Source organism: Gymnoscopelus braueri (genome assembly GCF_963280865.1).
Source record: "Gymnoscopelus braueri genome assembly, chromosome: 6".
Lineage (NCBI taxonomy): Eukaryota > Metazoa > Chordata > Actinopteri > Myctophiformes > Myctophidae > Gymnoscopelus > Gymnoscopelus braueri.
In genome coordinates, this window is record NC_137607.1 from 34,621,881 (window position 1) to 34,638,906 (window position 17,026).

At 44.5% G+C, this 17,026-nt stretch overlaps 1 protein-coding gene across 16 annotated transcripts in view; it reads right to left on the reverse strand.

The window, feature by feature from the left end:
• Positions 1-17,026, reverse strand: part of herc2 (HECT and RLD domain containing E3 ubiquitin protein ligase 2) — an 86,052-nt gene that overhangs the window by 61,367 nt on the left and 7,659 nt on the right. For 9 of the 16 annotated variants that reach the window (XM_080430760.1, XM_080430757.1, XM_080430761.1 and 6 more), the window contains exons 5-26: positions 16,232-16,454; positions 14,844-14,947; positions 11,700-11,841; positions 11,101-11,205; positions 10,493-10,664; positions 9,925-10,098; positions 9,533-9,550; positions 8,889-9,077; positions 8,399-8,550; positions 7,555-7,712; positions 6,502-6,615; positions 6,105-6,356; positions 5,320-5,513; positions 4,535-4,735; positions 4,143-4,371; positions 3,718-3,842; positions 3,226-3,404; positions 2,907-3,091; positions 2,610-2,765; positions 2,242-2,427; positions 1,241-1,417; positions 51-154 (exon numbers count right to left, since the gene is read on the reverse strand). In XM_080430760.1, coding sequence (XP_080286886.1) covers positions 51-154; positions 1,241-1,417; positions 2,242-2,427; positions 2,610-2,765; positions 2,907-3,091; positions 3,226-3,404; positions 3,718-3,842; positions 4,143-4,371; positions 4,535-4,735; positions 5,320-5,513; positions 6,105-6,356; positions 6,502-6,615; positions 7,555-7,712; positions 8,399-8,550; positions 8,889-9,077; positions 9,533-9,550; positions 9,925-10,098; positions 10,493-10,664; positions 11,101-11,205; positions 11,700-11,841; positions 14,844-14,947; positions 16,232-16,454 — 3,539 coding nt within the window. The remainder of the gene's footprint in view (positions 1-50; positions 155-1,240; positions 1,418-2,241; positions 2,428-2,609; positions 2,766-2,906; positions 3,092-3,225; positions 3,405-3,717; positions 3,843-4,142; positions 4,372-4,534; positions 4,736-5,319; positions 5,514-6,104; positions 6,357-6,501; positions 6,616-7,554; positions 7,713-8,398; positions 8,551-8,888; positions 9,078-9,532; positions 9,551-9,924; positions 10,099-10,492; positions 10,665-11,100; positions 11,206-11,699; positions 11,842-14,843; positions 14,948-16,231; positions 16,455-17,026) is intronic. The other 7 variants (XM_080430751.1, XM_080430750.1, XM_080430749.1 and 4 more) reach the window with 1 other exon arrangement.

Here is a 17,026-nt window from a genome sequence, read left to right on the forward strand (position 1 = left end):
GGGAAAACTTGTTAAACATTTGGAACAAATCCAAGGCAGGCAGCCCATACCTCCATATATTGGCCAACGCAGAAGGCCTGCATGGATTCCCTGGTGTCCTCGAACTGCAAGGCAGCTTCCAGTGCCACCACAGGGTCCTCTGTTGCAAACTGGGCTGTAAAGCAAACATACTCTGTTCCAGTGTTGATTTAGACAGCACATTTTGATTTAGTTTTTAGTCATAGTCTTTTGAATACAATTTCATTCAGTTTTAGTCATATTTTAGTCATCTGAAATGTTTTACTGTTAGTCTAGTTTTAGTCGACTAAATATCATAAGATTATAGTCGGCTAAAATGTATTTTGGCGGTGCCTTAATGCCGTCGTAATGGCTGATTTTACACTTGGTTGCATGCTGAAAATAGCCGATCTAGATCTGCTATTTTCAGAGCGCATCACCCGAGCGCAACCAAACATAAAATGACTTGTCTTCTTTTAGTTCTACTGGATCTCTTCTCCACTAGTCGCTCCTTAACATTTTAGTCTAGTTTTTATTTGTTGACGAAATTGTCAATATATTTAGTCTTAGTTTTAGTCATCATAGCTTAGTTTTTATTTAGTTTTCGTCAGAGAAAAAAGGTAGTCAACAAACATTTTTCGTCATAGTTTTAGTCGACGAAATCAACACTCCGTTCATGAATAATGGTTTTTAAACTTTTATCATCAATGTATTAATTGAGTCTCTTCATCTGTGCACATGTATGTATGCACGGTATGTATGCAAGTATGCATATCACTCTGTCTGCAAACCTGGGCTGAATCACAGTACCCGACAAGGTGATGAGCCTCACAACTCAACTATGCACACATCTAGGTTTCCTTTTTGTCGCAGGTGACGACTACTTAAACGCAGAAGTCAAAAGCAACTTATCCTAGGACTTTAAAGTCTTTACACACCCGGGACCACGACAAATCAATCAACGAAAATGCATCTATGAATGAGGCATCAACTATATGAATAGCTTGATGCTAAATATTCGCACAGTTTGATGCTTTTATTCGTGGTAAAAATCAACCTTGCTCTGAATAAAAATTGTGTCGCTGTATTGCTGCGTAACATTACCGTTCTGTGCGGTTATACGTGTGACACAAACAACAGTTCAAAAATATATATTTTGGGACAAATTACGAAAACAACGGCCCCAGTGTGTTACTGTAGGCCCTTTAATCCCAAAAATATTTGTATCGTAATATCATCCTACCCAAGATGCTGTTCCCAGCGAGGGACTGGGACTGGGCCTGGAAGTCTTTGATGTCGTAGACCTTGCCATCGATGACAGTCCAGAAGCCGCCATCCTTGTTGTGGTTCTCCAGGTCGGCCTTGCGAATGAGGGACACCTCCTCGTTGTTCTTGGAACTCTGACCCGTGAAGAATGAGCCTGGACCAGGTAGGGCAGATGAAGGTTACACTCGAATCCTAGTCATACTGCAACTGGTCTATACTCCATGAACCACGACTGTGTTCTATCATAATAACTCCCCCTCTGTAGACGAATGAGCAATATAGTCCAGTTATCCAGAATTATAGACCTATTTTAACAACATTAAAGAAATCAACATTGAGAAATCTGATATTATTCTCGTTCCATCTTTCAATAGTGTGATGGAAAACAATTAACTTCTATAGCTCTTACCATTGAACTGTGTTAATCAAGTCTGATTTCAGTAAATAAAGAAATAAAAACATTATTGAATTGTGTCATTAAAGGGACCATACCATGTATATTCACAGCTTCAGGTATATGTAATCCATAAACAGACATTTCTTCCTATTAATAATTTAGTCCCCACTCCTTTGGGGTATTTCTGTCACTGTACATTTGCTCGTATGTGAAATTTGTCCTTTACCCATCCTAATTATTAGGAGCAGTGGACTCCAATGGCTTTATTTTCAGATTTTGCATTTGTTTACATTTTCTCCAAAGTCATTAAAATGTTACTGAACTTGCCTGTCAATGTTGGCTAAGTGTCATTGTGTGGTTAATAAATAATGGGCATTTCAGTATACTTGGTAAACGGTACATTAGTTTCAGTATACACCAGTATACTTTGAAAAATGGTCAGCAGTAAGCATACTGTTGGTATGGTCCTTTAATGTAGTTTCAAGAAAACCTGACAACGTGTAGACATATTGAAAATGAAATAGTGTGACAACACTTTCAAGTCGTATCGCTCAGCTCTAGGCCAGAGTTAGGAGTTTTACCCATAATGCCCGGCCAAGCCAAGTCCTCGTTGTCGTCCCTCTCGTGTCCTGGGGACAGGTGATTGTAGCGGTCCAGGTGTTCAAGGAGACCAGCCAGGAGAGGGATGGAGCCCGTCTCCTGCATGAGGCCTGCATCGATAGTGAGGAGCAGGACGATGGACACCACCAGCTCAGGCAAGAGGACACCTAGATGACAAGAACCAGTAATGGTTTGTAGAGCAGTGGTTCTCAAACGTTTTAATTTAAATTTAAACGATCCACAGTTTGGTGTGCATGATTAGGCCAGGGACCCCCACAACTCTGAGAGTGTGCAAATGGAACCAAATCCATTTGGGTCCATATTGTAAAGAAATATTGTAGGGAATTACCAGTCAGATCTCCCTCAATAACGCGAGACACTTCGGCAAAGTGGCGATGGCCGGTGAAGGCGATACTCGTAGCTACAGGGAGGATGTCTCCAATGTGAGTACACAGCAGGGCGATGTACTTCTTCAACAGGGAGCCCACGCCCAGGAGCTCTGGGTCTGTACCAAGAAGGATGGAAGGATAAACAACACATGGAGGCATAGACATTCCTGCAGGTGGAACCCAATTCTGTGATAACTAGCTAATGCTGAGTCGACGTCCAGAGGAGTAAATTGGATTGACACCAGTGTGACACTTACTGTATCCGTTGGTGTTCTCTGTGCCGTTGACACCCAGGTACAGCTTGCTGACTAGTAGCCTCTGGAATCGTAGCAGCAGGTCCAGAGATGCAGAGCGCTCCTTGCTGACCTGCTCTGCGTCTAAACAGCTGGAGATGCGGCGAGCGACATCTTTCAGCCTTGCGATTGTCTGGGAGGCGATGTTCCTGCGGATGACGTGAACTCTTGTTAAAATCACTAGAAGCTAATCACAGCACAGGCTGTGCATCGTGGCTCAGAATGTCCTACAAGATGGGTGATGAACATAATCATATCGTCCCAGTCAAAGATTTGGGTGTACCTCAGTAGTTGCTGCACCAGCTGCACCAGCGGCAGGCTCTGCTTGCCGGCCGACTCATAGATCCCCGTGTTGATGAGGTCTTTGTCCAGCATGGCGCGGCAGCGGTGCATGGTGGATGCATTGGCCTCCTGCTCATCTATCTCCTTCTCCTTCTGTGCCTCCTTTTTGGCCTCAATGTCCTGGTGTGAAGAAGGTGATTTAATCACATGAACCCTAGGGTCCCTATTCTGGACATAATAGGCAAAATATTTGGCCAAAATAGCAGATCTACAAGTTCACAGTGCAGTTACAGTTATACCTAGTTTCTTTATATCGTCAGAATACACAGAATCACTTAGGGGTGACATGATTTCAGTGAGGGTCATGCTGGTGTCATGCTGTGCCACAGGGCTGTGGTTTATTAACATGATGAAATATAAGAGTCAGTGTATATGAATAAATCATGTGTAGAAGAGGGGTGCAGGGCTGTGACTCATGCATCAATGCACTAACCTGGATCTCAGCGGTGATGGCTGCGTTCAGTGCAGACTCCAGCCCTCCATCTGCCATCAGGCTGCTGACTAACAGGTCAATCATGAAGCGGCGCCCAGGGCTTACGCTCATCTCGTTTCCAGATGCTGAGGAAGATCAATATTTAGTGGCTGCTTCGTCGCCAAGTTGTTAATGTTTGAATAATTACATTTGTTTCTTAGTTTTTTCATTAAATACAGAGTTTTCCTTCGAAGAATATGAACTAGCAGTCTAATTATTTCTGCAGAATATAATTCACAGCACTTTTGTCCCCAGTACATTTTGAACAACAAGAGATCGCCTACTTTCAGCTAAGACATTTGGTGTAGATGGAACAAAAAGAGGGGGCCACGCAGAACCCAGTCAATGAAGTACAGTATATAGGTTTTATGTGGTTAAGTGTTCACCTGCATTAGGTAGGAGTGAGGATAGAGCTCTGGCTCTCTCCTCAGCGGTGGGCAGCAGCACAGACCAGCCGCTCTGGAGGACGGCCTGGGCGGCCGTTTGCACCGAGTTGAGAACCCCAGCATTGCTGGCGAGCATCACCACAGTCTGCTTCACGTTGTTGAGTAGCCCGCTACCCAGGCCCAAGCCCAGCTCCTCTGGGTCCACCTGGTTACTGATGGCCGCGTGGAGCTGAAAGACCAGACAAACCATATCTCACAATGTTCTCATGAGGGAACTATTTGAACTTAAGGCACTTTTACACAGTCTGATGCAATTTTTATTGTATTGATCAGTTTTTAATGCATCTGAAAAAAACGCAGGAAGGGGGCGGTAGAACCATAGCTTTGTCTACCTGTAGTCGGAGCAGGTTGAGCGTGGCCACGACCATGCACTCCTTCTCCTGTGGAGGGGGCCAGTCAGAGCTGCCGTCCATGCCCTCGCTGACCTGTCGTAGGAGCAGATCCAGCTGCTCAAAGGTCATAGGGCACACATCCACCACGAAGGGCACCCTCTGCCCGACGGACCACTCAGAGCAGGAGGACCAGGCGAAGCTCTGCAAAAAACAACATGGGGGAGTGGGGGTTGTGTTAAAAGCATTTCTGTGTACCACGGATGGCCTGCTGGAGCAGGGGTTTTCAACTGGAGGTCCATGGACCACTGGTGGTCCATGTGGCCCCTGACTAGCTCTGGTCTAGAGCGTTAGCGAGTTCTGCTAGGAACGGTGTTATTCTCAAATGACCAGGTGTCCGATCCCTACACTTGAGTAAAAATAAAGAAAACGATCTTGCTACTCACCGAAATAAAGGCTGTTGAAAGCCTATCTACCATGGGAAGCCTTTCAGAATACCACCTTTTGTGTAAAATTATTTTTTTGGCCAGAAAATAAAATATGTCCACCAGACAGAGAAACTTTGATTCACTGAAGTGCACCACCTACAGATCTGGTCAATAGCATTTTCTAATATTATCTACGTTTTTTAAATTGATTTTATTTTGGTCTAGTTAAAGTGTGTGTTGTGTGTGAGGGGTTGTTAAAAGTATTTTTCTATTATGTATATTATATTATTATATATATTATTTTTTGTGCATCATGGATGGCGTGCTGGAGGATTGGCAACTGTAGCCACGTGTGTTTACCTGTCCCGGGCCACAGGAGATGCCCACAATGTGTTTGGAGTTGAGGCCCGGCAGTGCTTTGGGCTGCTTCTTGTTGGAGAACAGCGTATCAAAGTGCTGTAGTTTGTCGTTGCTGCCCCAGCTGTGCACCTCCCCGTCGTCAGTGAGAGCCAGGCAGTGCGTGGAACCCACAGCGATGTCTACCACCTTCTTCCCTGCCGTGGGAGAGAAAAAGTTACATTTCAAGCTCAACTTTGCTGTCATGTCATTATAACACAATGAATGACTATTGTGCTCTGGCTCTTCTCTGCCTTAACCACATGAATCCTAGCAACCCTATTATCAGTCAAACATTTGGCAGATGCAAGCTACTGTGTACACAGAATGTGTACCCAATGCTCTCTTCTCTTATGTATACATTGTACATACAGGATAACATTACATATTATACACCAACAATGTGTGGTGCATATGGGCGTGTCAGCTGTTCAGCAACCTGACAGCTTGTTGAAAGAAACTGTTACTGAGACGGGTGGTGTGTGAGTTGATGCTTCGGCAGTGTTTTTTTTTTTATTGAACAGAACAAAACATAAGCTAGTGTCTTTAATGATAGTTTGAGCTTTCCTTTCGCAGCGAGTGATGTAAATGTTATGAAATTGTGGTAGTTCTGTGCCAGTGATTTCTGTTGCTGCCTTTACAGTAAATAGAGGAGAGAGACATGGTTTATTTGCAAAGAGCATGGCTCTGCACAGCATAAGCACGCACACACACAGACTAGAGAGGTTTCTCCGTTGTAAACGACTCACCCTGCAAGCTGTCGAGCAACTTGGGATAGCGGACGTGCTCGTCGGTGCCGTGACCCAGTCGCTGGTTGTCCCCTTTGCCCCAGGTGTACACCTGGCCGTCCTTGGCGAGCGCCACCGAGAACTGACTGCCGCAGCACACCTTCACGATGTCCAGGTCCTGCAGCTTCTCCACCAGCTTGGGCGTCTTGCAGCCATCGCTGCCCCCGCGGCCCAGCTTGCCGTAGTCGCCGTCACCCCACGACCAGACCTGACCTGCAGTCCCACAGAGAGAGGACAATGTTTGAAAGACAACAAAAACCTTATTATTACCTTTGCAATCTGAGCCATAGTTAGCCCCAGTTTGAAAACCTCTGTCCTGGACGGACTCCAGTCGGTACATCCGTTTTCTCCTACTTACCGTTTTCCGTCACAGCGAGAGTTTGTGCATCGCCGCTGCCACACGCCACATCCAGCACCTTCAGTCCCTTCAGTGCTGTCACCAGCATGGGCGTGGTCTGGTCCTCACTGGAGCCTGTGAAGACAATCAAGGACAAATTCCGTGTCAGCATCCCGGTTGTGGACTCATTCAGGATACACTGGTTATATTTGGGCTGCTGTAGCTGGGGTGGGTGGAGAGGCAGTCTGGGAATCGGAAGGTCCCAGGTTCGACCCCCGGCTCGCCCAGTCTACATGTTGAATTGTCCCTGAGCAAGATACTTAACCCCTAACAACTCCCCCCGGGTGCTCATCAAAGCCATGTGAGCAGCCATCAGCAGGGTGAAGTTGTAAAAGCAATTTCGCCTCCCCCAGGAACCAGAAAATGTATAACTTTCGACCTGGTGTGCCTATTTTGGCACAGGCGAAATATTTCAAGGGTTTTTGAAAATGTAGAAGAAAATAGCAGATCTATAAGTTTGTGATGCGATGCCTTGTGAACTTGTAGATAGGCTACTTTCACTACTTTTGTGTGACATTCTTGTATGATGAAGTAGGGCATTAACTCATTCAGTGGCAAGTATAAATACATTTTAAAAAAATGCCAATAGTGCCAGCGATTTCTTTTTTCTTACCTTTTCAAGTATTCACAGAATATTTATCTCCAGTCCGATCGATCCCCCGATCGTTGCTTAAAGTTTTTAATTTCGACCACCTGTTCTTTAGTTAATGGCCAGTGAACATAGCATGTCTCGCCAAAAATGCAGAGAAAAACATAAGAGGCGAGATACAGTAGTTTTCTCAAATACGTTAACCAGAAAGTGAATGGTGGTGGAGATCTTGCGATCACGTGATCTCTTAGCTCTATGTTTGACGCGACTGAAATGGTGGCTCATAGGTTGGGGAACAACGCCATTTAGTGTAAACACTGCAAACACTGTTTGGACGTGTAAGACGTCAATGGCACTCCAAGCTTTCGAAAAAACATACAAAGTTGAAATAAGTTGATAAGAGGTTTATGCCCGGCAGAGCTCACCGTGGCCCAGGCGGCCGTAGTTCCCTCTGCCCCAGGTGTAGAGCTCTCCATCGGCCGTGATGGCAGCGCTGTAGGTGCTGCCGCAGGCGATGTGCACTACCTGCTTCCCCGCCTGCTTCCCGTTGAAGGCCGTGATCATGGCAGGCTCCTCCAGATACCTGGGATTGGAAATCAATGGTCATGGACTTCCATTTGCAAAGTTCTTTGTTGTGTTTTTATCAACTTTTACTGGTTTGAAGGAGATTTTTTTCATGTGATGAATTTGCCCGAAAGTATTTTTCTTCAAACTGTTGTCATACATCCACACAGAACGTGGAAATTACACAGCGATAAAGCAACGCAAACTTTATTAGTAGAATAAAGGCATCAACCTGTATGAAAGAGGCATCAACTAACTACAGTAAATGAAATTAATTGTTTTGTTTGCGAAATACTCGCTGATGATTTTCGTATTGTTTATTCTTCACATCCCTGGCAGGTATAGAATTTTAAAAGGGTTGGGTGAAAATCCAAAACGGGAATGAACAGTTGGGCAATTAAAGGGGCACAAAACCCTTGGCTGATTCTGAAATTTGATTTCCGGTTCAGGATTAAAGCTACAGCAGATTTAAAACATGGCAGACATAACAGTGTACTATAAGGTCAGTCTTATGCAGACTGACATATTTTCACTGTGCTGTAGTTTTTGAAACACAAAATCAGCATAGGGTTTCACCCCCTTTAAATGGCACCTGTAAGGCTATACACATTTCAAGTATCTTGTCTTTTATTGAAGAATATGCATATGTTGAGAATCAGCATCAGTATCATCAGGTGTTTCTCTTTCTATTGACTAGTTTCTTACGTGGTGTCCCCATGTCCAAGGCGGCCACCGTCTCCACAACCCCAGGAAAACACCTCCCCATTGGCTGACAGGGCCAGGTAGTGCTGGCCGTCTGGGTGAGCTGCCAGCTTCATGATCTTTCTGGAGCTTAGAGCGTGGACTAGCATGGGAGACTGCAACAACACAGTGCCGCGATCAGCAACACATCACATACAGTAGACTGATATATACAGTAGGTTTGGCTGATATACCGGCCATTATGTGACTTTTTTTTTCTAATGACAATGTTATCGGCAATTATGCAGCCTGAAACTTGCTAAAAATGTTAAAAAGAAATAGCAGATCTAGAAGCTTGTAGATAAGCTATTTTACATTTGTTTTGCTAGAGCCCGGTCGGGCTAATATAGAGCCAACCAAAATGGAAACAGAACGGATTTCCTTTCATAGGTGCTTGTAAGCTTTGCTTGTGGCACGAGCAGGCATGATAAATAAACTTCTTATGAATTCGTACCAGTGTGGTGCTCTTGTAGTTCTGCGTGTAAACGGCACCGCTGCTGGACAAGATCAGAAAGCCCTTCTCTGAGCAGACGATCTGATTGACTCCCAGGCTGGACAGGCCCTTGCACTGGATAGGACCGTTGACGTTGGCATAGAGCTTCCAACCCAGTAGACCCCAGGCTATGACCTCCTGCAGGGTTCCCTACAATGCAAGCAGATGGACACAGACGGTGTGTCTTAATGCAGCAAGGTTCTCAAAATGGGGTTCTAGGGGGTCCCCAGCAAAATGAGGAATAATTTGTCTGAATAGATCTGCTATTTTTGTCATGTCAACTGTGTGTATTATGTGTTGCATTTGGGGATACTGTGTCGCGAGACAAATTAAGTAACATTGTATCAACTATTCTCAACTTTAAAAAGGGCTCTGTTCGGCCAGAAAAGGTTCAGCGCCTTCTAAAAGCGGCCGCTATATGCGGTAGCCTTTTGGTCATTTCTCATAGGTTTAATGTAAAAACGCACTGTGTACACTACCAATACAACAGACTTACATAGCACTTTTCAAGATACTCAAGTAAATAAAATAAAATAAAATATGACTAAATATGACTAAAAACTGTTGACAACCTTAAGGATAGAAAGAGATTTATTTTTATTTACCTGTATACTTCCATGATCCTCCAATAAAGCACAAAGACAGAAAAAGTCATTAGTATCAATAAGGATCCTATTTAACAATCCTATTTGTACAGTCTACAGAAATGTGAATTGTATTGTATCCATACATCAACTTGTGACAAGCCACCACCAGCTTCGCCAAATAAAGATAAAACATACTCCTCTGAGAGAAACCCTTTCGGGTGTAAATTTGATCAAAGAGGGAACATGGAAGTGAGGGAACAGCCTACTGAGGACCATGCTGGAACCATTCAAAAATAAAACCATTATGTCGTAGATTGGCTATTTTCAGCATGCGCGCCACGGCGCCACTAAGTACAAATTAAGCATAAGCCTCAATCAAAGAGTTCCAGGGGTATTTTGTGTGTTGGCACCTTGTGCGAGGTCGGGGAGCTGCACTGCGGAGGGCTACATGGAGCCGCCAGGCGGTCCAGGTGAGCCATGATCACCACAGCCGTCTGCCGGAGGTCGATGGCCAGCTCGTTGTCCTGGGGCAGGGTCAGGTAGCGCAGGAAACTCTCGTTGGGAGTCAGGGGGGCTGTGAGGATCTGGGGGCGGCCAACAAAAACACGTGTCTCTGGAGAGGCTCACGTGTTTGATCCTCTCCAGAGACTAAAACTACAACTAATTCAAGCGCTTTTAGAGGACATTCCAAACCTCATTATCACAATTTATGTTATTAAAGTACCATATGTGACCCAATTAAATTACTTAAAATTAAATTACTTTAACATAGTTCATCTAAATCAAAGATTAGACAAAAAACAAAGCTGATGCACTTTAAACTGAAAAAAGCACTCGGGTGGCGCAGTGTTAAAGTGCCTTCCAACGACCGCGGAGGTTGTGGGTTCAAATCCACCGTGGTGCATCCAGCTTTGTCGAGCATCTAACCCTGGTTAATAACAGGAAGACATGTTTAAGTACAGGCGAATGAAGGTTCACCTCGATCTCCTCCTCGGGGGCCGCCTCCTCCTTGCTGCTGTGGATGTTGTGAAAGCGCTGCAGGAGAGGCAGCAGGGGAGCGCTGGTTCCCTGGGTGGACCGCTCGTTGTCCATCTCTCTTGTCCCACTGTCCCACAGCCGCAGAAGGAGCAGGACAGCTGACAGGATCTGACTGGAATTAGAAGACAACCAAAGTGAGTGAATAGAGTTACGTAGTCCAGTTTTTCTAAAACAATGGGTCGGAGGTCTTGGGACCCATAAAAGAAAGGGTGTAATAGAGGGTGTGGGTCACCCTCTATTATTAGAGGTCGTCGACTCGCAAGTAAATATTCCTATATTTTCTTTTACAAAATATATTATTTCAAAAGATTTTATTCTTCAAAAATACAAAAAAACATTCAAAAGTAAATTCAAAGAAAATGTAAAAATAATCTATTATCTAAATCAGCTATTTTCACAATTTTCTTTAATAGGGCATACGTTATTAATTTATAATGCAAGTTTGGGTGCCAGGGAGACAACAAAATAATCTTTTGGGTCTCAGCTGAAAAGGTTTGGGAACCCCTGAGTTATACTATTCTATTCTAGCAAGCGAGTGAGACGCGTACCTGAGTGTGCCTCTCTGAACGGCCAGCTCCAGCAGAATGGCCAGGGCCAGGTGCTGGTCCTGCAGGGGAATGTTGCCTTTGACACTGGCACTTCCATGCACATCACTGGACCCAGAAGAGACAAAACAAAGCAAATGAAACATTAGGCTGTACCTACACAATACAATCCTGTGTTAATTTAACTCTGAGAGTGTACAAATAATTAAACCTGGGTGCAGTGGTGGCCTGAAGGTTAGAGGAGCGTGTTTGTAACCAAAAGGGTTCCCAGTTCGATCCCCGGACGGGCAGAAAGAAATCTGGGCGGGGAAGTGAATGACCACCCCCAACTGCTCCAGTGGAGCTGCTCAGTGGCCAAGAGCATAAGAGTGTGGTTGTATTGGGAATTTGTTTAACATCTGTGTGATTGTGTTGCTGTAAAAGAGCCTTAGTGCTCAGCACATTCTCTGGGTAAATAAAGGTAAACCAAAATAATAAATAATAATAAATAACCCTTATGGGTCCCTTTGTACACTCTCAAGGGTTATTTGTGACTCATGGAAATACAGAACAAATGGATGAAGTAACACAAGGATCCCGTAACAGAGGGGTAATTTGCCGACCTGAGGAATTTGGTTGCCCTCTCAACAACCTCCAGCCACACTGAAGACACAGTTCCTTCATCGAACAGCGTGGCCTCTGGTAGAGCACGCAGTGCATCCAGAGACTCCTGGAGAAGCTCGCTGCAAAGATCTGCATCATCGCCTGTACCGAGGAACCAGGATGTTAGAAAAACAGACTGCAAGGATACCACATCAGCAGTGTATCAATTACTGAGTATCGTTGCTGTCGGGTCCAAAACCGTTCCTTTTTTATTATTAACATTTTTAAATAGTTAAAATAGACGATCTACAAGCTCAGAACACATTGCATCGTGATGTGTTGTGAGCTTGTAGATCAGCTATTTTCAATACTTTGGAGCAACACTCTTGTATGATGAAGTACGGTATTAGTTTGTAAAAAAAAACAAAGAAGGTTGATACGACGAGGTGTCTGCTTGACAGCATAAGTAATCTCTAAACTTGAGTCCTGGAGATCTGGTTGTGTTATTTCTAGACTCCAGGAATAAGAGAGAGACACACTCTCTAGCACAGCCTTAAACCACTTACACACATTTATTTATTCCTACATCTGAAATGTGACATGACAGACTTACAGCATGGAACATAATGAGCAGCAACAGCAGCACTCAACTTTCCTGTTCTACCCCGGATTTGAACCCGGGTCTCCTGAGCAAGTGCTGACATTTTTACCACTGAGCTAATAGAGCCTGCCTGGGGAGAAATACAATTTTGAGCTTCAGGTCAACATTTGTGTCAAACCAGAAACAGGATTGCGTCAAACGTTGTGTTCAACCTAGACACAGGATCTAAATGTCTCAATAGAAGAGCAGGGAGACCAAATACAACCCAATTGTTATATTGTAAGTCATAAGTTATATTGTATTAACATACTCTATCATACAGATTGGACAAAATAACGTTTTATTAACTTGAAAAACGAATATCAATTATGGTCTGTATAATCTACTAAATGAGATACGTAATTTTGTGGTGGATCATTCATTATAGACAGCACTCCAAGTTGACTATTTCTTGCCACTAGGACATTTCAGGCAGGATGCCCTTCCTCAGTGTGTGAACTGGCAATTTAAATGTGCTTGTGAATATGCCAATGTTCATGCTGTGAAGCATCCGCGTTGCAAAACATTGTCAATTTGGAGTGCTGTCCTTGCATTCTTTATCATTATTAATCTGTACAATCACAAAAATAAGAATGATTTGGGGGTTTTACAGCAGACCCCAGGTGTCAGTTGTTCATTAATTATTAATCTGTACCATCTCAATTATGTAAGCGTGAAACCTTTCTTTACAGAACGCCTCATGTGTCAGTGGTCGCATTAGCAGTTTTACCAATGTTTGGAACAGGCTGTGTAATGGAAGCCTGTTTTAGAATGGTCCTTAACCTTGCATGGTTGTAAGAACTGCAGCGAGGAAAGGAAATTAATTAATGACAAACATACTGCTAAGCTCAGTCTTGCATCCATCCCCCAAGAATAAATCTTTGAATAATTAGTTATGATTTGGTGGCCAACTTCAGTGAATTCCAAGGCTTGATTTCTAGCAGACCTACAAGCTCACACGCTCAACACGTCACGCTGCGCTGCATTCTGAGATAGATTTTTTTGTTTTTTTTTGTTCGGTACGCAACACTGGCGTGCAACCTAGTATGCAACTAAGTATACTACCCCAGTGTACAGTAAATCAGGCTTAAGGCTTAGCATAGCGGGTCCAGCAATACTCTGGACTTGCAAGGCGAGAATAATTCTGCAAAGACTGGGGCCGGTTAGAGGGGGTGTGGGATTCGACATAATCAGCTAGAAATGTGTTCATTCAGCAGGTGATAGGTGGAAAAACTCCAGACAGACATAGTGAGAGTGGATTTCTGCTACGCCTCTGTTATTTCTACAGTACATTCCAGGAATGTAGCCAGACAGGGGGCGAAGGCCTGCGGCTCAGCTGTATGTTTGTGTGCGTGTGTGCGTGTGTGTGTGTGTGTGTGTGTGTGTGTGTGTGTGTGTGTGTGTGTGTGTGTGTGTGTGTGTGTGTGCTGCTCATGTTACAGGAAGCCTACAGCGGGACAGCCAGGCACTTTGTTCCCACCCAGTCCCCATGGACTGGCTACACTCAGCAACACATCAGCATACTAGTGTACATATGAAACAAAGCATCTCTACTGGCTTACCTAACAGGGGAGACCTTTAAAACCAAAAGGTACACACCACAGATCGGAACCACGTGTTTGGATTCATGTAAAAAGGCAGAAACCTAACATACTCCATGCACTACACGCTCTAATAGAGCGTAACAAAGTCTAAGCTTATCACCGGAAATGACCCCCACCTAACCACACTCCCAAACTGTTTACTGTATATCTTTATTTTTTATTACTACCGTACTCTTATATATGATGTTTTTGCATATTACTGTATATTATTGTTTGTCTTTAAATGTCTTGATGAATTGAATACACAGGACCTTAATGGAAACCATCCCTGGGCTTATTTGGGTTATCCCTTTAGCATTCTTTTGCATAAATCTGTGCCACTGGGCCTTTTTTTTATGCAAACTGTTAATAAAGTATTCAATCAAGACGTTGTTGACCTCTTGGACATCTCAGTGAAAAGTAAGCTCCTTCTATAAATGGGAAAGTATCCTATTGCAGAGGACTCTGCTGTAGTCGGGTTCAATGGTGCATTCTTCTGAGCCGGGTCCACTCTCACCCCTAAGCAATACAGGGGGTGGATTATCAAATCAAGGCCTGTAACACAACCTCAGCAGTGCAGGGAGGAGACTCCGACCTTGGCGTCTTCAGCGAGGCTTTATGAATAGACGGACAGGACATGTTGACTGCCACCCAGGGCTTGCTGACCCTCCCCCCTCCCCAGCTGACCCCATCCTCCAAAAAGTCACCCAGTCTCTCATCCAGCGGACACCACACAGTCCCGTGCTAAAAGACGGAGTGTTGCGCAAATGTGACGCGTTGTTTACCCTGGACAGCGTGTGACATTGTTGTGACACAACTCTCTCAGAACAGCTGGTGAGCCAGGCGTAAAGACAGGAGTGTCAGCGGCTACCGATCCGTACGCACAACAACCCACTGAACCCAGACTCCTGGCTTTTTAATTATTCTGGAAATGTGCTCACCTGACCTCCAGGCTCTGCGCAGGAAAGCAAAGGCAAAGGACAGCGCTGCCCTGGAGCCCACTCTGGCCAGGCCTTCAACCCCTTTACTGACTGGACGAGGGTGGCTGGAAGCACAGAGGGACAACACAACCGGTATTAGGGCTGGCCATTTGGACAAAATCAAACATCAACATGTTTTTGGGACCAAATACCTCAATATCACTAATGTGACAAAATTGTAGGGATGGCTATATTGGTTCTTTCTTAAAATATTTACACAATGACATTTCTGATATATAATCATCAACAATGAATTTAATCTAAGTGGGTGAAGGCAAATAATACAGCTAGAACAGTCAGGTGAGTTCAGAAAATTCATTGTTTTACATCATTTTGCTGTAAAACATTAAAGTGCTACTCTGTTGTCAATAGATTCATGAGAAAATCCTATGCATTGGAATGTTTCAAATGCAAGAGAGCACAATAATAATAATTCCTCCCTTGTAAATACAGTATTACCATGATGAATAAAAACAGTCATGGTACACCATGTTGCAGAGACCGGATGCTATTGTTGTGACACAGCTCTGACACGGAATTCCGTAGGGAACACTGATGCCTCTGTCTCCATGTGATATCTATCTGTCTCCATTCAGAGTCACGGCTGTTTCTCCATCTACTGAGTGGATAATGAATAATGATGATAGTGTTTAACCACTTGAACCCTAGCGTCTCTATTCCGGGGCAAACGTTCACCGAATATAGCCGATCTATAAGCTCACAAGCTTGTGAGCTTGTACATCACCTATTTTCAATGAACACATTTGAAGTAGAGGGAAATACTAGCAGGCCTAGTATAGTGCCCGCCAAGACACCTCAGTTACCTCTTATTGCGGGCTGGGCGGGCCCTTTAAGCGGACTTTGGTACTTTTCCTCCACCATACAGCGACGTTGTGCGCCAAAACTAGTAGGCCATCTAAAAGCTCTACAAGTTGTGTGTGGGAGATGTAGTTGTTCACAGGTTGTGGGCTTGTAAGACTAGGGCTGTGAACCTTCAGTAGTTAAACGATTCCACTTCCTTAATGGTCTGATTTCTTAACAGTTCCCTTTAACGATTCCTAAAGGTGGTTCCAAATGGACCGTTACAGGTGTGAGAGTTATGGTGGTCCTTGAAATGATAAAGTTTGAGAACCACCGGTATTGTAATTGTACAGCAGACATGAAGTCCACATACCAGCTCTGACGGTGGGATGAAAACCGGTTACAGTAAACGGATCCAAATGTGATGGAACTAATCCCTGGTTCCTCAAGGGTGTACCCGGTTCCGGATCCGAACCCTATGTAAGACTGACTATTTCCAGCACCTTGACACTGGCGCACAGCAAAGTATAAATCAGGTTTAACTTCACCTCTTATTGTCAGCGGTGGGCAGCGGTGGGCTGGGCGGGCCCTTCCAGCGGACCTTGTACTTCTCCTCCATCATACTGTGGCTCAGGGAGATGAGGTAACGCTCCAGGATGACCAGGCGCTGCCGGAGGCGCTGCGCCGACAGCGTGCTCTTGGCCATCTGGGCCGACAGCTTCTGCTGGTCATCAACCAGCACCATCAGACACTCCTTCAGCTCCACCTCATCTACCCACACACACACACAAAATACAAAAGCACAATATAATAAAATGCTAATAAACGATGTGATCAAAACCGGTAAAAACAAGTAATAAATAACCATCACTAAAAAAGCACTTAACAGAAAACAGAAGAGCACCAAGCTACGTTAAACATGTAAAATAGGTTTAAGAGGATGCCCGCTGGCCTAGCGGTCCAAGCGCATACCACATAGGCTCTGATGCGGCTCTGATGCGGCTCTGATGCCTGACGGCGTGTCGCAGGTTCGCGTCCCATTCCCGACGACCGTTGCTGCGTGTCACTCCCTGTCTTTCTCTCCCTCTGCTACATAAACCTCCTGCCACTAGGTTACTTAGATCATCCACCCAGAAACTCCTCTCAGTTCCCTCAACAAACCTCATTACCAAAGGTGACCGGGCTTTTTCCGTGGCTGCATCTATACTCTGGAATAATCTCCCTTTTCACATCAAGATAAGTCCCACCATTGAGATTTTTAAATCCAAACTGAAGACCCACTTTTTTACTCTTGCTTTTAACATAGATTGAGGTCATTGTCTGTTGTTTCTTTGTCCCTGCCT